This window comes from Oncorhynchus kisutch, linkage group LG6 (genome assembly GCF_002021735.2).
Source record: "Oncorhynchus kisutch isolate 150728-3 linkage group LG6, Okis_V2, whole genome shotgun sequence".
Classification (NCBI taxonomy): domain Eukaryota; kingdom Metazoa; phylum Chordata; class Actinopteri; order Salmoniformes; family Salmonidae; genus Oncorhynchus; species Oncorhynchus kisutch.
In genome coordinates this window covers 70,476,565-70,498,566 of record NC_034179.2, presented here as the reverse complement: position 1 = coordinate 70,498,566, position 22,002 = coordinate 70,476,565, and the positions used below count along the sequence as shown (strand labels likewise).

General features: G+C 44.9%; 1 protein-coding gene across 3 annotated transcripts in view; it reads left to right on the top strand.

Annotated features, from left to right (window-relative positions):
• Positions 1–21,770, top strand: part of LOC109893327 (serine/threonine-protein kinase 17A) — a 40,173-nt gene extending 18,403 nt beyond the window's left edge. Inside the window, exons 1-8 of one of the 3 annotated variants that reach the window (XM_031827328.1) lie at positions 5,628–6,083; positions 10,594–10,699; positions 11,636–11,848; positions 16,997–17,141; positions 18,449–18,575; positions 18,700–18,748; positions 18,923–19,102; positions 19,812–21,770. In XM_031827328.1, the coding sequence (XP_031683188.1) occupies positions 11,736–11,848; positions 16,997–17,141; positions 18,449–18,575; positions 18,700–18,748; positions 18,923–19,102; positions 19,812–20,097 (900 nt within the window). In that variant the 5' untranslated portion in view covers positions 5,628–6,083; positions 10,594–10,699; positions 11,636–11,735 and the 3' untranslated portion in view covers positions 20,098–21,770. Of the gene's footprint in view, positions 1–5,609; positions 6,084–10,593; positions 10,700–11,635; positions 11,849–16,996; positions 17,142–18,448; positions 18,576–18,699; positions 18,749–18,922; positions 19,103–19,811 lie in introns of those variants that run through there. The other 2 variants (XM_020486506.2, XM_020486507.2) reach the window with 2 other exon arrangements.
• Positions 21,771–22,002: the final 232 nt, after the last annotated feature.

Here is a 22,002-nt window from a genome sequence, read left to right as displayed (position 1 = left end):
TACACACAAAGCTTCTTTTTTTTAAAAACCGACAGCAGTCCAGACAGATTGGTTCCAGTCCCTCTGAATGTGCTCACGGTCTCCAGCTCACGGCTGAACATCTCGTATGTATGTGAGTTGAACTGCAGGCTGGCAGGCTAATTCACTGGTATGTTTTCATTAGGTCTCAGGGGCCGAGTAGAGCCCCCTCCTTAGCGTGGCTTGTATGGACTCTGACCCCGGTTTAATGCAGGGTGATAGCGATGGGGGTCAAGGTTTTGGAACGCACCCAGCCCAGACTTAAGGTAACAATTTGAGGAGGCAGGCAGCAACATTACAGGGTTATGTAACCCATAGTCGCTGGTCCTTAATGACTTCACAGGCCCCCTGGAATGTCCAATTCTCAATAAGTCTACTTTTTCACCGCTCTGTTTGTGGCAAGACAAATAAGGTTTGGTATGGTAACCTTAAACAAATCCCTTGTCTGTGCTGTCCTGTGCTGTGCTGTGCCGTGCCGTGCTGTGCTGTGCAGTGGTGGGGAAAGTACTAAATTGTCATACTTGAGTAAAAGTAAAGATAAACTTAATAGAAAATTACTAAAGTAAAAGTGAAAGTCACCCAGTAAAATACTACTTGAGTAAAAGTCTAAAAGTATCTGGTTTAAAATGTACTGAAATACAGTGGTGGAAAAAGTACTGAATTGTCATAATTGAGTCAAAGTAAAAAGTAAAAGTACATTTCTACTTAAATACTGTGCACCAGACCGGTGGCGATTTTCTAAGACGCATTAGTAGTTTTCAATGGCCACCTGACAACCAGAAATAGCCGTCTGAATTTTAGATTGGGTTCTTTCCATTTTTCTTTTGTTCTGCATTATTTATGCATTCCTGTTCTTTCCCGCTTATCTGCTCACATATCTCTCCTTCAGTATAAACACAGGGAATGAAGATTGGGCTATCATGTACAAAAACAAAGACTCACCCAATTTCAAGATAATTATGTTTCCTACCATTATGACACCATTGATTGATATTCAACGTCAACAGCAGCAGTACATTTGCATTCTGCTACAGCAGGACGCTGTAAGCTGACTGGTCCTGTGAATGAATGGCTTGATAAAGATCAATATGGCACCTTGCCACATGTGGTCTTTCCACTCTACACCATTTGTAAAGTGAGGTCATAACCTCAACCCCCCCCCCACCACTCCTTTATTGTCTGGGATGTGTCTCAGCTGTGTAGGAAAACTATCCCCCATACAGAATGACCAGCTCTGTTTGTCCAGGGGGCAATCCACCCCAACACAGGGGCCTTCAGCCCTATAACATTGAACATCCTCAGCCCAGGCCAGCCGTGATGTCAGCAAGCCTCTGGTGCTTAGGTGACACATTTCCCAGGGGACGGAGCCCAGCCCAGGCCTGGTGCTGCTGCATCATGGGCCAACTCACTCTGCTCTGCTCTACTGACAGTTGTAAACAGCAATTACTTAATGAGGATGCCTGAAGTCCTGCCATGCATGTTGCCCAATTTACTGGGACCCATTGTGGCTGCCCAATATACTGGGTCTCTTCCGTGGCTGCCCAATCTTCTGGGTCTCCACTGTGGCTGCCCAATGTACTGGGTCTCTTCCGTGGCTGCCCAATCTTCTGGGTCTCCTCTGTGGCTGCCAAATATACTGGGTCTCCACTGTGGCTGCCCAATATACTGGGTCTCCACTGTGGCTGCCCAATTTACTGGGTCTCTTCTGTAGCTGCCCAATTTTCTGGGTCTCCACTGTGGCTGCCCAATATACTGGAACTCCACTGTGGCTGCCCAATATACTGGGTCTCCACTGTGGCTGCCCAATTTACTAGGTCTCTTCCGTGGATGCCCAATTTTCTGGGTCTCCACTGTGGCTGCCCAGGGAGGGATGCTTTCTTATTATTTTGGGTCCTGATGAAATTATGTCATTGTAAAATAAAGGGAAAACTGCGATCCTTGACGACTGGCCGACTTTAACATTGTTACGGGCCATGATATTTCAGGCCATGGTAGTTCTACTTTGTGTGTTCTTTGTCTGAATCTGTCTGCCAATGGATGGGGACATGTTGTACGTTCTTGCTCGATGACAGGCAGCAGGGCAGGGACACTGACATAAAATGTGCCACTCCCAGTGGTGGGGTGAAGGACACATGTTCAGGAGAAGAGAAGAGCAGTTCCTAGCATCATGCCCCATGGGCAGTCTGACTGACTGCCATAATTACAGTATATGTGGGAGAGATGCATGTCTCAATTGGTAAAATCTTGCCCAAAGTAATGATTGACACATTTGATTGCTCATTTGCCTACAGCATGTTTCTGTTACATCAAACCCTTATTGTTTTTAGGTGTGTGTGTGTTGCACAATCTAAGCAGTAGGAGGTAATGTTTGGTTACTTACTACCTGCATACCCAACTATAACATCTTCCGTCAAGATAGAACTGCCAAAGGGGGAGGATGGGGGAGGATGTTAATGTCATACTTTCCAGGTCCATACCCAAACAGTTCGAACTACTAATTTTGAAAATTACTCTCTCCAGAAATAAGTCTCTCACGGTTGCCGCCTGCTACCGACCCCCCTCAGCTCCCAGCTGTGCCCTGGACACCATTTGTGAATTGATCGCCCCCCATCTAGCTTCAGAGTTTGTTCTGTTAGGTGACCTAAACTGGGATATGCTTAACACCCCGCCAGTCCTACAATCTAAGCTAGATGCCCTCAATCTCACACAAATCATCAAGGAACCCACCAGGTACAACCCTAACTCTGTAAACAAGGGCACCCTCATAGACGTCATCCTGACCAACTGGCCCTCCAAATACACCTCCGCTGTCTTCAACCAGGATCTCAGCGATCACTGCCTCATTGCCTGTATCCGCTACGGAGCCGCAGTCAAACGACCACCCCTCATCACTGTCAAACGCTCCCTAAAACACTTCTGTGAGCAGGCCTTTCTAATCGACCTGGCCCGGGTATCCTGGAAGGACATTGACCTCATCCCGTCAGTTGAGGATGCCTGGTCATTCTTTAAAAGTAACTTCCTCACCATTTTAGATAAGCATGCTCCGTTCAAAAAATGCAGAACTAAGAACAGATACAGCCCTTGGTTCACCCCAGACCTGACTGCCCTCGACCAGCACAAAAACATCCTGTGGCGGACTGCAATAGCATCGAATAGTCCCCGTGATATGCAACTGTTCAGGGAAGTCCGGAACCAATACACGCAGTCAGTCAGGAAAGCTAAGGCCAGCTTCTTCAGGCAGAAGTTTGCATCCTGTAGCTCCAACTCCAAAAAGTTCTGGGACACTGTGAAGTCCATGGAGAACAAGAGCACCTCCTCCCAGCTGCCCACTGCACTGAGGCTAGGTAACACGGTCACCACTGATAAATCCATGATTATCGAAAACTTCAATAAGCATTTCTCAACGGCTGGCCATGCCTTCCGCCTGGCTACTTCAACCTCGGCCAACAGCTCCGCCCCCCCCGCAGCTCCTCGCCCAAGCCTCTCCAGGTTCTCCTTTACCCAAATCCAGATAGCAGATGTTCTGAAAGAGCTGCAAAACCTGGACCCGTACAAATCAGCTGGGCTTGACAATCTGGACCCTCTATTTCTGAAACTATCTGACACCATTGTCGCAACCCCTATTACCAGCCTGTTCAACCTCTCTTTCATCTCGTCTGAGATCCCCAAGGATTGGAAAGCTGCCGCAGTCATCCCCCTCTTCAAAGGGGGAGACACCCTGGACCCAAACTGTTACAGACCTATATCCATCCTGCCCTGCCTATCTAAGGTCTTCGAAAGCCAAGTCAACAAACAGGTCACTGACCATCTCGAATCCCACCGTACCTTCTCCGCTGTGCAATCTGGTTTCCGAGCCGGTCATGGGTGCACCTCAGCCACACTCAAGGTACTAAACGATATCATAACCGCCATCGATAAAAGACAGTACTGTGCAGCCGTCTTCATCGACCTTGCCAAGGCTTTCGACTCTGTCAATCACCATATTCTTATCGGCAGACTCAGTAGCCTCGGTTTTTCGGATGACTGCCTTGCCTGGTTCACCAATTACTTTGCAGACAGAGTTCAGTGTGTCAAATCGGAGGGCATGCTGTCCGGTCCTCTGGCAGTCTCTATGGGGGTGCCACAGGGTTCAATTCTCGGGCCGACTCTTTTCTCTGTGTATATCAATGATGTTGCTCTTGCTGCGGGCGATTCCCTGATCCACCTCTACGCAGACGACACCATTCTATATACTTTCGGCCCGTCTTTGGACACTGTGCTATCTAACCTCCAAACAAGCTTCAATGCCATACAACACTCCTTCCGTGGCCTCCAACTGCTCTTAAACGCTAGTACAACCAAATGCATGCTTTTCAACCGGTCGCTGCCTGCACCCGCATGCCCGACTAGCATCACCACCCTGGATGGTTCCGACCTAGAATATGTGGGCGTCTATAAGTACCTAGGTGTCTGGCTAGACTGCAAACTCTCCTTCCAGACTCATATCAAACATCTCCAATCGAAAATCAAATCAAGAGTCGGCTTTCTATTCCGCAACAAAGCCTCCTTCACTCACGCTGCCAAGCTTACCCTAGTAAAACTGACTATCCTACCGATCCTCGACTTCGGCGATGTCATCTACAAAATGGCTTCCAACACTCTACTCAGCAAACTGGATGCAGTCTATCACAGTGCCATCCGTTTTGTCACTAAAGCACCTTATACCACCCACCACTGCGACTTGTATGCTCTAGTCGGCTGGCCCTCGCTACATATTCGTCGCCAGACCCACTGGCTCCAGGTCATCTACAAGTCCATGCTAGGTAAAGCTCCGCCTTATCTCAGCTCACTGGTCACGATGGCAACACCCATCCGTAGCACGCGCTCCAGCAGGTGTATCTCACTGATCATCCCTAAAGCCAACACCTCATTTGGCCGCCTTTCGTTCCAGTACTCTGCTGCCTGTGACTGGAACGAATTGCAAAAATCGCTGAAGTTGGAGACTTTTATCTCCCTCACCAACTTCAAACATCAGCTATCTGAGCAGCTAACCGATCGCTGCAGCTGTACATAGTCTATTGGTAAATAGCCCACACTTTTCACCTACCTCATCCCCATACTGTTTTTATTTATTTACTTTTCTGCTCTTCTGCACACCAATATCTCTACCTGTACATGACCATCTGATCATTTATCACTCCAGTGTTAATCTGCAAAATTGTAATTATTTGCCTACCTCCTCATGCCTTTTGCACACATTGTATATAGACCCCCCCTTTGTTTTCTACTGTGTTATTGACTTGTTAATTGTTTACTCCATGTGTAACTCTTTGTTGTATGCTCACACTGCTATGCTTTATCTTGGCCAGGTCGCAGTTGCAAATGAGAACTTGTTCTCAACTAGCCTACCTGGTTAAATAAAGGTGAAATAAAAAATAAATAAAAAAATAAGAGGTGTAGTGGTGTCCAATATTTTAAAGACATCTACTGAGGCAGTAGGAGTAGGCAACCTGTTGAATGCCACCCCAAGTAAGGCTAGTGCCTGTCTATCAGCCGTGTCGTAGTATGCGCACTGACTTTAACCCTCCCCCTTAACAAAGTCAAATTACCATTGGCTTTCATGTCACAGCGTCACTGAGAAAGCCTGGCCCTGAGATAGAGCTCAATTTTGGGACTGTCTATCCACACGCAAACCAACATGCCGCGCTTGTCTTGATTACAGCTGCGGTGTATTACCAGTTCCTTCATATTTGAATGATTAATCTTTCTATTTCTTGTCAGTCAACGTCTATTTCTGAGGGTCACAGAATTCACCTGGGCATTTTTTTGTGCTGAGAAGTTTGCTGTTCTATTACAACATATTTTTCTCTTAATTTATCTTCCTCTGTATTTTTTGTGATGAAATTAACTTGAACGTATAGAACAGCAAATATAACTTCTGACAAGGAAATATATTTTATCACCTCTCTCCAAACGGACTGCGAAGCAATGATGAACAAGAACGGGATGGTGACAAAAATTCACACCAGAATTAGGACCGATCCTTTCACGAGCAATTATGAGTTGCTTGGCAGAGAATTGGGCAGGTAAGTCGCTTGAAATTTTTAATAGTGTACCCTGTCCAGATCATTAAATGTTTAATATGTTACCCTGTCCAGATCATGAAATGATGCGCTACAATAGGTGTCAATGCGTGCTGCAGTGCGAAGTAAACACGGGGAGGCAGGGGTAAACACACTGTTCAGTCTTTAAAGTGAGAGATTACAAATTGGAAATGTTTGTATTTTTCTCTGCACGTGCAAACGGGAATACGTAAACATTTCACGGTGTCGGCCCAATCCGGATGAGTTGCGCTGACACTGCTATGAAGACTCTCGATCTGCGCCCATGAAATTGTTTTGTGTAGTTGGCATTTTGTTTTTTTTGTAAGGGAAATCTGTGGGATTTATTCTTTGTGAGGCCTAATATTTCTGGAATTTGATTTAAGTATAACCAGCCTTGTCTCAGACTATACGTAATATAGTAAACGTACATCCGGAATACTTAAATTTAGTGTATGTTACTTTTGGTATGGTTACTTATGGCAAAAAAAATTGTTTGTTGGCCAGGTGTTTAACGCGAACATCTAGCATGCGTGTTGGATTCTCATAATGGACAATTTTAGCAACTTTGAAACGACTTACTACTTTTTTGCAACTTTGCAACTACTTAGCATGTTAAGTGGTGGCGTAAAGTACTGAAGTACTATATCTGTTTTTTGGTTGTATCTGTACTTTACTATTTATAGTTTTTTACTACTTTTTACATTCCTATAGAAAATGATGTACTTTTTACTCCATACATTTTCCCTTACACACAGAATTACTCATTACATTTGAATGCTTAGCAGAACAGAAACATTGTAAATTCACACTCTTATCATGAGGTCATACCTACTGCCTCTGATCTGGTGGACTCACATGCTTCATTTGTAAATTATGTTGGAGTGTGCCCTGGCTATCCCCTAATAAAAAAATGTAATTGTGCCATCTGGTTTGCTTAATATTAGGAATTTGAAATTAAGTATATTTAAAATGAAATACTTTCAGACTTACTCAAGTAGTATTTTACTGGTTGACTCTTACTTGAGTCATTTTCTAGGTATCTTTACTTTTACTCAAGTATGACAAGTGAGTACCTTTTCCACCATTGATGCTTAACCCTAACTCCTAGCCTAGCGAACGTTAGCAGCTAGCGAACGTTAGCAGCTAGCGAACGTTAGCAGCTAGCGAACGTTAGCAGCTAGCGAACGTTAGCAGCTAGCGAACGTTAGCAGCTAGCGAACGTTAGCAGCTAGCGAACGTTAGCAGCTAGCGAACGTTAGCAGCTAGCGAACGTTAGCAGCTAGCGAACGTTAGCAGCTAGCGAACGTTAGCAGCTAGCGACAGCAAATTGGAATTCGTAACATATCAAACTTTTTGCAAATTCGTAACATAAATAACATGAATGAATTGCAATTTGTAATATCATACTAAATGAATGATGGACAGCCACAAATGAATACATACCATATGAAACGTGTCATACTAAATGGAGTGTTCGGATGACACCAACGCAGGCGCATATTTTCAGTCGCAATAAAGAGCATCATAATTATGTCTCTCTTGTAGTCTGAGAGCTGGTTTTGTTTTGGTATGTAGGCTACATGTTTTTCATGGCTGATTTTCCATGAGTAAGGACTTGAGATGATACATTGATGCTAAATCAACCTTGTTTTTCCTGTGTGCTGTTTTATTTTGGGGTGGATGGTATGTTGAATGTTACTTAATTCAGGACCATTTTTATGCTCATGATACACATACAGTATCAACACTAGCACAAAAAAATGTCCTCCATTTGTAATTTATCCCTAGCCTCAATCAATGGCTTGTGAGACTTCTTCGATTCTCCTTCAATTGTGCCACATTCTGTCCCCTGTAAACTGAATTGAGATAATAATTTGACCCTATATCCCCATCTCTCCCCTCTTTAACTGTAACTGCTGTGGGGGCCCTCGGTAGAAAGGTGAATATGCAATGCATTTTACCAGCCCCAGTATTATTAGCATGAAATATGCTCTGACCTACATGTACCATCACTGGCCTCAGTAGCTCCCTATCTCTATATCTCCACCATCCAAGGAATCCCTGGCACACACACAAGCTATTAACACAGGAAGTGATGTTTGCTATTATTCTGTTTGTTCCAGACCATGCCTACAGCCTCACCCATGGCTGTTTGTTTGGGATTGTTACAGTGGGCTAATTCCCTGCCAATCAGCCCTGTTTTGTCCTGGAGGTCAGGGTGGGGGATAACGTGCAATTACCATCAGTCTCCCTCCGCCCTGTTCCGGCCCCCTGTTGTTCTCCACAGATCAGCGAGTGTGACCTACAATGCATTTGAACCCAGACACTAAAATGTGTGCATTCCAAGGCAGTTGAATGGGGGGGGGGGGGGGGTCTCTCAGAGATTTTTAACTCCTGTTAAAAAGCCAGTAGCCAGGCTACTACTTCCCTAGGGCCAAAATGTTTTAGTTCTAACCTGTTGACTAGGATTATTAACTCATCTGGACTTGGGTCATCACATCGTTTCTGTCTCAGGTGATATTGTACCAATACCCCATGCAACCGTCCTTCATAACTTCATAGGGAGTGGGAGACCGGGAGTTGTTACATGTTTCTCTCTTTTCTGGATAGTATGCAGTCGGGTGCTAAATAAAGACTCATTCACTTTGGCAGTTGGTAGCAGCCAGATTTCCCTGTCTGACACCATGGGACATCCTGGGCCAGCAGCCAGGACCTGGGGGGAGCTGTTTGAGCTCCGAGCGAGCCCAGCGTCCTCTCAGCACTTCTTCCGCCCCCATCTCTCTCTCCTCCTCATCCTCCTCTCATTACCTCCTCGCCCCCACAACATCCTGACCTGGCCTCATAAATCCCATTAAGTGCAGGAATGTGAGCTGTGTTGGATGCCAGGAGAGCAGCTTGTCAAGATTTAGATGGCCAGTAGAAGAGGGATGGATGGACCCCCCCCCCCCCCCCCCCCCCCCCTCTTCACTATGTTTGAGACATTGTGGCCCCTGGTAAACCTGCAGTAACACCTTTTGAAGGCTTCTGAAATCTGCCCCTGATTGCTTCCCTTCAATGACCCCCCCCCCCCCCCCCCCTCTCCCTCTCTGTAAATATACTCACACAAAAATCAGGCATTTAGATAACGTAGAAGAGTTTTGACTTTGAGAACAAGTTACAAGAGTTGACATGAAAGATATTGACTTTGAATTAGTTGGAACCGATCCCTGTTTCTAGGTCAAATGGGTGTCCTCTGATATTTACTTAGCCTAGATTTTCACTATCTTCACTATGATTTAGAAGGACAGCAAAGGGGTTGTCAACAAACATGTGTAGGTTTTTGTGTCGTCTGAGAGGAGTTTATGAAGAGGAACCCAGCCTGTACTGTGTGAGGCAGCTGGAGGCGATCAGCTGTCTGTTTCTCAAAAGGGGAGTGACTCATGTCTGGGTCACTCCCCTTTCGAGAAACACAGACCCCACAGGAAAAAACGTTTCTCAGTTAAATTAGTGCCATCATTATGCATACTGAATGAAAACTTCCTTTTATGATCCCCTGTTGATTTGGGGAGTGACACACCACATACATGCAGACATGATGATGTGAAGCTGCATAATGATAGATCTGCAAATCAGGTGTTGGTGTGTTTACATAATTGCCTTTTCTGTGGGATTTGGGATTTGCACAAAATGTTAAAGACAAACTTCAAGTGGCAGACGTGATTTCTGTCTGAGTGTCTCTAAGGAGCAGCTTCCTGCTCAAGGAGAAGGCTGAAAGTCATGTATTCTCTCATGGGTCAGACATTAGAAGCATGTTGAATTTGATGTCTGTATCCACCTATAACCCCTGTGCTCTTGTCTCTGGTGTGTTACTACAGACTGTGTGAAAACAGCAGGGTAATGATGGCCTAGTTTAGCAACCTTTGACCTGTTGTCACCATCTTAAAAGGCCTCCTGTTGCTCCTCAGCATCGCCTGTGGTTATCGGCAGTTCCCAGCACAGAGGTAGCTGCTCTGAACTTGTGGAATTGGCTAATTAAAGGAGAAAGGCTTTGACTGGTTTGGGTCTTTTTGATTTGGAACAATGTGCCCTAGCAATCCTCACTAGGGCTGGGAACCAGTGAGAGTGAAGAAAGGGGAAGGAGGAACAGCCCACAGGGAATGGGCTTGTGCCAGCTAACATCCAGGAGGAATAGCAGGCTTAGGTTTACAGTACAGCCAGCCTGGAGGTAAGATGACCAGCACCAAGTTTACACTCCCTCTCCATACAGACACTGCTTTTAATAGCAGAACTGTAGGGATGCCATTGTCTACCTGTGCAGTTTTTATGAATGGTTGCCTTTCACTTCCAGGCTCTGTCTGGCCAAAGACGTTGACTCTAAAACAGTGTCTGTTGTATGTCAAGTAACATGGCAGAAACAGTTGTCAGTTGAACCAGGGAAGCGAGGGAAGGCCAACATTCACTAACAGGGATACCAAGTGATTTGGTAAGTGAAGTTGCGGACTCTGTTTTTCAGGGGTTAGGAGGACTCTGCTGTGGCCTCCTGGACCCACTTCTCCCCGAGTCCAGCCCCTGGAAAGTGGGTGGTCCTGGTCCTAGTGCAGGGGCTGCCATGTTTGCCGGTAAGCCTGCACAGGCCTTTTGTGTGGCTGTCCGAGGAGATGTAGGGTCCTGCTTAAGGTCTGGGTGGAGGCGTTTGGGAATTCCATTTGTCCCCCGCTGCTGTCAGCTGTAAGAATGGGAAGTGTACAAGGCTCCGTTATCACCCTGGGATAGTATTTGTAGAAGGCTGGACACAGTGGGGTGATTCTACACATTGGATTTCCTGCCCACACCCGCAGCCTGACCCACAACACCTCTGCTGAATCCATCAATGTATGCAGCAGCAAATGGAATGCTCAGATGGTATTCTAGAATTGTGGTTGTACGTTCCTCTTTTCTTTTCTCTGGGGGTGGGGCTTGTGGACAGACAAGCCCAGCTGTTGCACTCCTCTCTTTATGTTGACTTTTAAAGAGTGCTATTAGTCTTATTCCACCCCCCCCCGCCTGTCCATACAGCCACTCAGGAGTGACAGCTGGGGCCCACCTCCTGCCCGTCAGTCCCTCCACCGAGGAGGAAGAGGAGAGAAAGGCTCCCTCATCAGTGTAGTAAGATTTCTATCACTTGGTGCTCATCGTTAGTCCTATATTGCATAACAATGGTTGATAACTCCATGTGTATCCCTCTGTTTTGTAATACCACTCAGTCCACCTCTTCATTTTGCTTGGTGGTCTTCCAGTGGCCTGTGCATCCTACCTATTGTAATCTGTTTCACTGCACTGCATTTATTTTAGTTTTTGCTTTATTGGTTGTGTTATAATTGTTTGGAGCTCTCAGTGCTGTAATTGCTGTTTATCTCTCCCATGATTACTCCCTGCAGGTTCATGGCCAATCAGATTTACCGATAAGACATTGAAGACAACCAAATCAAACGTGTAAGCCTACTGTAAATGAAACTGTTAATTGTGTTTCTGATTATTCAACATATCCCTTTCCCCCACTATTTTTCTTTTCCCAGGGGAAAGTTTGCTGTGGTGAAGAAGTGCATTGAAAAGGCGACAGGGACGGAGCACGCTGCCAAGTTCTTGAGGAAGCGTCGGAAGGGCGAGGACTGCCGCATGGACATCCTCAACGAGATCGCTGTTCTGGAGTCAGCCAAGGCTAACCCTTATGTGGTGGCGCTGCATGAGGTCTACGAGACCAACTCTGAGATCATCCTCATCCTCGAGTGGTGAGTTAACTCGTATGCATCAAAACGCAAAGACCATGGAAAAACGTGGTGTGCACAGTATGTGTGTGTGTGTTTGGATCTCTGCACCACCCTTAGCTCATGTCGCCAGTGATGGGAGAAAAGGCTGGTGATGGTAATCTAGAAGACCCTTTAAACTCTCCGTACATGTTGATGCTCCACCACAATGCAGCACTGGCAGGAAAAACGGGATGAAATGATAAGGTTCCTAATGAGGAGGGAAATGAAAACCCATTATGCGCCATTTAACGAAAAAACTTTCAGTCTCTGCAGGTTCTTCTCTTTCTGTGTAGTTTCGAGAGGTTTTGATGCGGTCGCCTGAGTATAAATGTATTCTGCTCATATAAAACATGGGATTTTTTTAATGTCTTCTTTGTTTCAAAACCGCATGAGATCTTGCGTGGACAGGATGTTGAGTGACGCGAATGTCAGCGTTGAATTTCTTGAAAAATGGTAGATTACATCTCTCCAGTCTAACCCTCACACGTCAACTTCCTGTGTTTGCACTCTTACTGCTGAGGATGCAGCTGCGTGTCACTCAAGAGTTTCTCACCTTTAAAAACAGCTGCATGAACACGCACGCCAAACACACGCAGGCCTGCTTGAACCTTGTAACCTTATAAGGAAATGATAACTCCCCTGTGGTTGGTCGCTGTGCTCATAGCCACATCTCCGATTCTTGTTACCTTACCTGACTATGATTGTGTCAGTGCTTCTATAAACAGACGGACGAAGATGGACCAAATGACTCAATTTTGAAGATTCTTGAGAATAAGTATTTGTCACGTGATACATTTTAAGGAAAAACTAGCATCAGTCAAATTATTCCATCATGCTTCAAAGCATCCATTCCATCCAAACACAGGTGAACCAGTCAGCATCTGAGCTGCATCCATCTGATCAACAAAGCAATGAGGTCAGGGTGGAAGAAAAGGCTCTGTCTGGTGTCATATCCTATGACTACTATCTAGCGTATGTGTCATGGCTGTCCTCCGTGACCACTCTGGTCTCATTCTAATTAGGAGCCAGAGATGGTAACAAGCATTGTAATGATCCCCAAGCCCCATTACAAATAGACAACACCCCACCAACCAGTTCATCTAGAAGAGCAAAAGACTGTGTCCCCTCCTGACCCTGGTGGGTGGTTTATGACCAGACATCTCCACCCATTCCCGTCCTAGACATAGAATTCTCCCGCAGAACAAAGGTTCCCTATAGGGGGGGTGGTGGTATGTGCTTGGCCTTGGACCCCAGTTCGAAAGAGGAAGCAGAGCCACTGTTTCCTGCCTGCAGGGGCAGGCACTGGTCCATAGCCCTGCACTAGCTGCCAGATAACTTTGTGCTTCCCTGTGCATTCGTGCAGTTGTCCTTTGTCTGTCTGAAAGTTTTGGGGATTCTTTGGAGATTATTCTAGGCCTATGTTCATCCAGATCCCAGTATAGGTTATGGTTCCTAGTGAAATCCCCTACTAACCTGGTAATCTGCAGCCATTGAGATGCTGTTGCAGCCTGTAAGACTGTGAACTCTTTGCCTGTTAAAGGGCTCTCTGACCTCAGCGTGGGCTAGCTTTGCTGCAAACCAGAGAATAATGTTCCATTTCCTGTGGGTTTACATAGAAGCAGTTAGTAATGCTCCCAAAAGTAGAAAACACACACACACAAAGTAGCATGCGCATACACTCACACTCCTACTCACACATTGGTCTGCACATAGCCACAACCACATCCCCACGCAACGTATGAGAAATGGGAGCGCGAAACAAACTTTTCCTCATTAGTAAGTCTAAACCCAGTCTGTGCGAGCACCACACATAATGACTAGTCTAACCGAAAATGCCACTTTAATGAGAAATTAACCTGCATCATCTCGGCTTAGAACGCATTCTGACGGTTTAATCATAATGGTTTTCTGTACTATGGGCACAGTCCATGGCCTGCTTCTGATGGTGGTGAATAGTTGCACGAAATAAATGTCTTCAATGGTTCTCCAACAAACATTAGATTGTCATCTGTGTGTTCCCAACTCTACATGTCTTGTCAAGGAAACCCATGATGTTACCAGAGATCAAACAACCCTCTAGCATGAGACCAAACATCTTACGTTTTTGTCATATTGACTAATACAGTATTGTGCAGGTGCATTTCTAGAGGTCTACATTATATGTGGGGAGAATGAGATGAACCAAGTCACCCGACGTTTGTTTTTCAAGGTCAGTGTACGCACGGAGAAGGTTTGGTCCAACCCTCAGTCACTACATATTTGTTTATCTGGCAAACAATATGAGTTACACATTTTGTGAATACTGTACTTAGCCATTTCACCTCAGTCTTTGAACTCATGACACTGCTGTAAACTCTGAGGAAACTTCAGATAAGAGGAACTCAAAATCTTAACCAATTACAGGCAATCGGATAGTCTTGGGAATGGCAGTCGGGTCCACAGATTGCCCGGCCAATCATAACCCGAGAGCAGCTTTAAAGCTTTACAGGGTATGTTGATGAAAATGTAGAACTTTGACTCACTCAAGCTTGATCTTTTAGCGCTGATGGAATCATTCCTGAGGTTATTTTTCTAGAACAGTTTTTCAGCCCCTCTGTAATTGGGAAAGAGGATAATGTTGTTGTTTTTTTCTCCCCCTCTGTCCTCTTAATTCTGCTTTCATCCTCAAGTGTAACTGTATCTGATGTTTTTGGGGGGGTTTTGAAACATCTTACGTAATGCAAATTGAAACCCTCACCTCCAGTCCATGTCAGCCATTTATCTTTGTCACTTCAAAATGTATGCAGTCCTCGGATAAGTAAATGGATTATATACGAGTCTTTGACACACATCTCCACTGTCTGACATGGGCTGGCCTTCATTTAAAACTGCAATATATTCTTCAGGAAATCTTTTTAGGAACTAGTAAGTGTTTTTGAGGATGAGGGCTGTCTAATAAATTGTATTTCAATTTTCTAAATGGAAAAAGCTCCTTGAACAACTGTTTGTACTGAGTTCTCTTCGTTCTAGTAAAGGTTTGACACATCAAGTCTCCTGTAACGGAGGATGAGTGTTGTCACAGCATAGTCTCATCTAAATGATGACAACTCTGAAACCAGAGTCTATGTACTGTGCTGAGTACACTATGCAGTCAACACACAGGCCCTGTGAGAAGTGATCAGTAGTAGGCTTTGAGGTTTGGTAGCTGGCCAGCAAGAGTAAAATGCCTATTCCTGGAGATCTTAAGCCCAGACTAACCAAGTTGGCTTGTGAGAATGCAGCCAATATTGTGAAGCACATACGTAAATACACACTCTGTCCCACATCCTCTCATTGGGAAGTCATGGCTCGTCGGTCTTCAGCTCATTCTCAAGTAGCTCTTTGCCCGCCCTCCGCCCAACCCTAATGTTCTGCGGGTGACGGCTACTGTGAATCTCTTTGATGGGACTCTGCACAGTTATTCTGTCTTAAGTGGATGGGAAACCATTCCATGTCATCTGTCTGCTGACTGACAGTGGGGAGACTGATCCACTGAGGCATAGATGGAGAAATGAGACCATAAAAAACATGATGGCAGGAGATGTATCAGATCTTTCCATAGTGCTTGGAGAGTATGTCCTCAGTCCATTTAATTTCTACAGGATGGCTCTTGTTAGTACTAAAAGCCTTGTCTCCTCCTCCTCCTCCTAGATGAGAGTTTATTGAAGTATTTTGGAGGGTATTTTTGTTTTTGCCTTTTGGTAAATAGTTAAAACTGGGAAAGGAAGGGGTGGGATAATTAGACCTATTTGAGTCAATTGTATTAAATTGAGACCCAGCACATGGAACAGACGAATGATGAGTGGCACAATCAATTTTTTAAAATTTTTAAAATCATGCAGTTGTCAGCAAGCATAAATCAAAGCCATGCTTCCAACGACACACTGATGTCTCTCATTTCCTCTATCCTAAAACTGGTCAACTAGGACTGCTATGCATATTTGGTATACATGTGTACTGTAGGGACTTTGGTCCTTTCTTTTAGTAGTCTTCCACCAACACTTTTTTTTTGGGGGGGGGGGTCAAAAGAGACCGCCAGCATTAAATGTGTGGAGCCCCAAGCGAAAGGGGATTTAATGATGGATATCCAGAAAAACACAATCTCATATTTTCACAGCTGAGGACAGTAAAGGTAGGGATGCAACAGTGCGGGGCTACCCAGGGATTAGATGGTAACAGTTATGCCCGGGCCATGGTCATAGATAAAAAGCATGTGTGCTGACTAAATCCCCCACACATGGCTGTGCTATTTGGCAAGTGTCCTCTCTCCAGGCTTTTCATCTGCTTTGGAGAAACATCCAACATAAATCTGCCATGTCCCGGACGGCATTGCTTACCATTGTTACACAAGCATGACAAGAATTGACAAACCAGGCATTTGCCTCAACACAAATGAGATGTCAGCGTTTTTCATTTGTTAATTGGCCATTCCCCCCCCCCCACTAATCCTGAGCAGTTGGGAGTGGGTGCCCAGATTGGATAAACTTCCAATTTTGGGGGAGCGACACAGCAGTGTGGTGGTAATCCACTACTGTAAACTATGGGATTGTTTCAGTGTGCTGTCACTGTCTCAAGTCTTAGGTAACTCTTTATTATATGACAGGGATCTCTAGTTCGATAGATTTGAAATTCTTTCCCCTTCGTTTTTTGTTTTTGACTTAACTGATCTGGAATGTGTAACTCTGGAAAGCCTTATCCGGGGCTGGCACTGACTGATATGGGTCCTCGTATCTCGAGTCAAAGCTGAGGTCAGGGAGGCACCATTTTTCTTCTGATTTCCGTGTGGGAACGTCGGAGTGCCACAGACAGGAGTCACATGCTTTGTGTGTGGATGTGGAGCACGGACCCTGTTCCCAAGCCCAAAGTACAATAACCACAGGGCCAGTTGCGTAACACCTCACTGTGTATGTGATAACGGGATAGGGGTGGGATTGGCATTGTCGCCATGTTTGAGTTGATAGTTGTACAAATGCAGTGATTTACAGTAAGGGTGTAGACTTCATGAGTGTAAATGCTCAGTAAAAACTACAGATATGATAAACATGTACTGTTTGTTGTTCATCTCATCACTATGGTTCTATTTTGATCCTCCTTTGCCTCTGTGTTTTCCAGTGCTGCCGGTGGAGAGATCTTCAACCAGTGTGTTGCGGAGAACGACGAGGCCTTCACAGAGAAGGATGTGATCAGGTTGGCCAGACAGATCCTCACCGGCGTGGCCTGTCTGCACAGCAACAATGTGGTCCACTTGGACCTGAAGGTCAGTAGAAAGCTCTTCTTGGAACCCAAAACCAAATCCGCTACAAGTTACGGCTGTCAAAGCGAGACTAGTGAAAAAAACAGGACCCCTGGAATGGACGACTGTTTCTCAACTGCCATATTTCTCCCCTTAAGCAATGAGAACCCCTTAATATGGCAGAGCAGTAACTCTTCCTGTATTCTAGCAAATAAAGACGCCCATCCAAGTTACTCTGTTAACTTTTAACGAGTGACAACTGTTTGTATGTGAATGCTGTGTAGTTTTTGTCCTGTAGTTCCTGCTCTTACATATGAACCCTGTCAGGGTCTGGTTTCTCTCTGGAACCTATTTTGTAAATACTGCAGGGTTGTGTAACAGAAGACACAGAACAAAAGCTGTAAGTCTTATAGGTCTGTTTTGTGATGTCAAAAACATTTGTATTGTTGATAATGATGAATAAAAAGCTGTTTTGGAACATGTTAGAACTTGGCAGGCAGGTTATATATGAAGATGGACTCCTCTGATCCTGGGGGTTTATGAGCAGGGTTTTTGGGTGAGGGGGACTGAACCGACTGTCTTCAGACTAGATTTTATTGGCTCCCCATTTTCCTTTTCTACTCCCCCAGTGATAGACAGTATTAAATCTATTCCTGGTGAAATGTCACAGGTTTGCTGTCTCTGGCTCTGTTCTGTCTCTCTTGGTCCTTTATTTATCCTAGATTTTTCTATTTTATTTGACCTTTTATTTAACTAGGCAAGTCATTTAAAAACAAGTTCTTATTTTCAATGATGGCCTACCCCTCCCCTTACCCGGACGACGCTGGGCCAATTGTGCGCCACCCTATGAGATTCCCGATCACGGCTGGTTGTGATACAGCCTGGGATCGAACCTGGGTGTGTAATGACAGCTCTAGCGATGCAGTGCCTTAGACCGCTGTGCCACTTGGTCCCCCAAGATGTCCTGGCCAAAGGCCCCAGGCCAGGAATCTAGCCAGTATGACCCAGAGGTTAAGCATCGTATATGATATAGGAGCCATCTAATGTGATAGGCCCTCCAAGACATCTCACCTTTCCTGGGAATCCTCTAATAGGCTAAGGGGATGAACCTGGTTTAGGGATCTTGAATATCTCTGAGGCTGTACACTCTGTGGGTTTGGCTTATTCATGTAGAGGTAGATTAGACTCTTTAGTGGAAGGCCTTGAGGCTCAATGACTACTCAACTGATTAACTATCTATCAAGCATGGTATGTGACCTCTGACTGTAAATTCACTTACCACGCACTCTTTGGATTTGGTCTAATCTGTCTATCTCGGTCTCGCCTCTCAGCCCCAGAACATCCTGCTGACCAGTGCCATCCCACTGGGTGATATCCGCATCGTGGACTTTGGCCTGTCCAGAAGCATGGACAGTGTGACAGAAGTCCGAGAGATCCTGGGCACCCCGGAGTATGTGGGTGAGTCCTGCCTCCTGGCTTCTACAGTCAGATTATATCAATAAGGAAGATAGATAAGCAATTCTTAACTTCAGTACTGTAAAATGTTTATTAGGACTAATTGGCGTTGTCTATGCTATTCCAGCTCCAGAGATCCTGAACTATGAACCCATCAGCATAGCGACAGACATGTGGTGAGTATGAGCTAAAGAGACAGTGTCAAGCAGATATCAGCTAGTGTCTTCAATACATCTTGGTTTTTCCAGAAGCCATAAAATATTGATCACCAGCCAGCTCCACAGTGGAAATCTGAGAAAAATACTTCCCCATGTCTTGTAGTCTGACACCTTTCCCTCCTCATCTCTCAGGTCCATAGGGGTCCTGACCTACGTCATGCTGACGGGCGAGTCTCCGTTCCTGGGGGACAACAAGCAGGAGACCTTCCTGAACATCTCCCAGGTCAATGTGGACTACTCCCAGGATGCCTTCGAGGGCGTCTCCTCCCTCGCCATTGACTTCATCAAGACCCTGCTGCTCAAAAACCCCAGGTGAGGAACAGGATAGGTTCAAGACTCAACACTCAATCAGTTCAGTGCCACAGCCCGACAGATGTTCTCCCACATGTCCCATAGTGAGTTAAACACTGATTAACAGGTGAATGATGTCATTCATACTGCTGTTTGCAGCACATCCTCATTAAGTCTCCCGATGCGCGGTAACGTATATTAATAATTTAATATAAGGATAATGGTCTTGTTACGTTTCGACTATTAACACATTCTGTGTCACCACTGTCACTATTTGATCAAGTGTTCCAGCACAGAAGGGCTAGATACTGTATGTCACCATCATGTCTCAATGACAAACAGAAGTGGTCTATCGCTGTGATCCAGGGCCATAATCTTCACTCAATATAATTTAATTGCTGCAGATTATCGGCAGTATAATTTTTTATACTGATTCCTGTGTGTCTGAGTAATCCCAAAAAGGGGAAAAGACTGGGATGAAACAGTGGGCTTTGGTGGTTTTTCAAAAAGACTGTGTCAGGGAAAGAGTGTCTGAGGGAATGGGAGGGACAGGAAGTTATATAACTGCATATTTGTCACCTTTTTACCATTGGCTTTCCTTTATATATATTCACATTAGCTATTTCAGTTTCTTTCAAAACTGATGAACAGAAGCTTTAAAGTCCTTGCTACCTAGACATTGATGATTGATTTGAGATCTGACACGCATCCTCTGTCTGTGTGTCCACAGAAAGAGAGCCACTGCAGCGGAGTGCCTTAACCACCCCTGGCTGACTGGACCAGCTGACCTCTACACCCAGCTCCACGCCAGCTCTCTACCCTCATTGGACGAGCCTGAGACCAGCCAATCCGAGTCTGAGCCTGAGAGCCCGGCACCCTCCCCAGAGCTGGAGAGCATGGGTTCGTACCTGATATGCCCCGGTCAGGTAGACCTGAAGACAGGCCGCAATGCCTTTTCCTTCACTTCTGAGCCCTTCCCCGCACTGCCAGAGATCCAACAGGAGCTCATCTGCTGAGGAAGGGCTCCACTAGACACTGTGTGTAGTGATTGACTGGACTGCTGTCACAGAATGGACACTGTCTGGAAGCCAGTGAGACCTGGTCTGGTCTGATGCAGGGCCTCCAGCTCTGTTTGACTCTGTATGTGTGCTGCTGCTACTGCTGCGATGGATGTGAAATCTGTCTGAGCTCAGCTGACCGTGTGCAGTAAATCCATGCGTGTTTGATGCATGTTACCCTGTGCTGATGCGTGGCGTCTGGTAATGAGCCACACTGACACACTTTAATGCATGTGTAGCGAGGGTACTGTAACTGTATGAGTGCTGTGAATGGAAGGAGTGGGCCAGTTCTTTGTGCTCAGCTATGAAGACTAGAACAGTGGGACTGACTTCATCCATCGCTTGGTCTGGTCTGCACTCTCAGTGAAGGAAGTCCTGCTTTGTCCCAGGCTGGGTTGATCCCTTGTTGGCTCTCACCTTGGCTGCCCTTCATGTTCCACTCCCTCACCGACCTTTGAACCAGGACTTCGCCTCTCCTTTGTGAGGATGTAACTGCTGAGAGGAAATGACGTTGGCCAACAGGAAGTTGGAACCACTTTGCTTTTTGTTGAGGTCTGAACCTTATATGCCTTTCATGATGATGTTGATTATGAAGGATGCCAATGTGGTTAGACAGATGTCCCTAGATGAGATGCTGCCTACGCATCAAAGGAAAACTGACTGACTGTGTTAGGGGAGTGCCCTCACAGAAACCAGTCAGAAGGGTTAAATAGTCTTCTCTGATTTTGTTTGTGTTCATATGACCACTTCAGGCCTCCAAACATAGAAAGCCATCTCAATCACCACATCTAATTAAATCACATCCTTTGTTTAGTGTAAGGACAATCTTGATGTCAATTTAAAGCACTTTTTATTTTAAAAATGAACTACACAAATGATCAAAGTATTAACCAAAGTCTTGATGAAATGGCTCAAAAAGCACAGTTTAGTTGAATGATTAATTAAGACACAAATGTACATGGCCACTTCCCACCATCTGTTGTTAATATATTTGCATCACCCGTTTCCACCAAGTGCCATATAGTTCACCTGCTGTGTTGATGTTTCTGTTTATTCTTGTAAGATTTTTGTTGTTGCTATTGTTGCACAATTTCCATGTACTCATGTTTTGAAATATCAGTTTGCCATATTGGATATGTCACAATATATTTCCCTTCAGGCTTTGTGAACAAATGTCTTTTTGAAAGGAAGTGACTAGGATTCAATGATGTCATAATTTTGAATTGTGGCGTTTAATGACAGTTCAATGAATTGCAACCAATTGAAAGGCTTTGAAGAAAGCTCCTTTGGATATGTGGTGTTTGAGAGTGAAGAGAAATTACTCTTGAGGACTTCTCAGAAATTACTGAAGTGTGTATTGTTTGATAGTGTTAGAATAATCTGTAAAATATTTTAAGATCTATAATGTATGAACATTTTAATAATTATTGTATGCCTTTCTTTTTTTTAAATCTCGACTCTGTACTTGTGACTTTCATTCCTGGTTACTGCTCATGAATTTCAGGCAGGTTTGCACTTGTGTCCAGGTGGACGTTACATTGAAATGAATAAATGTTGATGGCATTCCTCGCAAAATTTATCGAAGAACAATAAATGTACATTTTGTATTAAACTATTCATCTTGATGAATTGACTTCATTGTGTGCTCTGTTTAGGCATGGAACAACCACTGCGTGTCTTGTTCCCTCAACCACAAAGCTTAAGTCTGGTTAGAATGCATTTCCTTGTACAAAGGACCGGGGAACCATTGAGACCCATTTTTAAACTTATTCTCCTCTTGTGTGCTGAATATCAAGTCTCTCCACTTGAAAAACATTCCTCAAACTACAGTATCTTTAGTTTACACTGAAGACCATTTCCCAA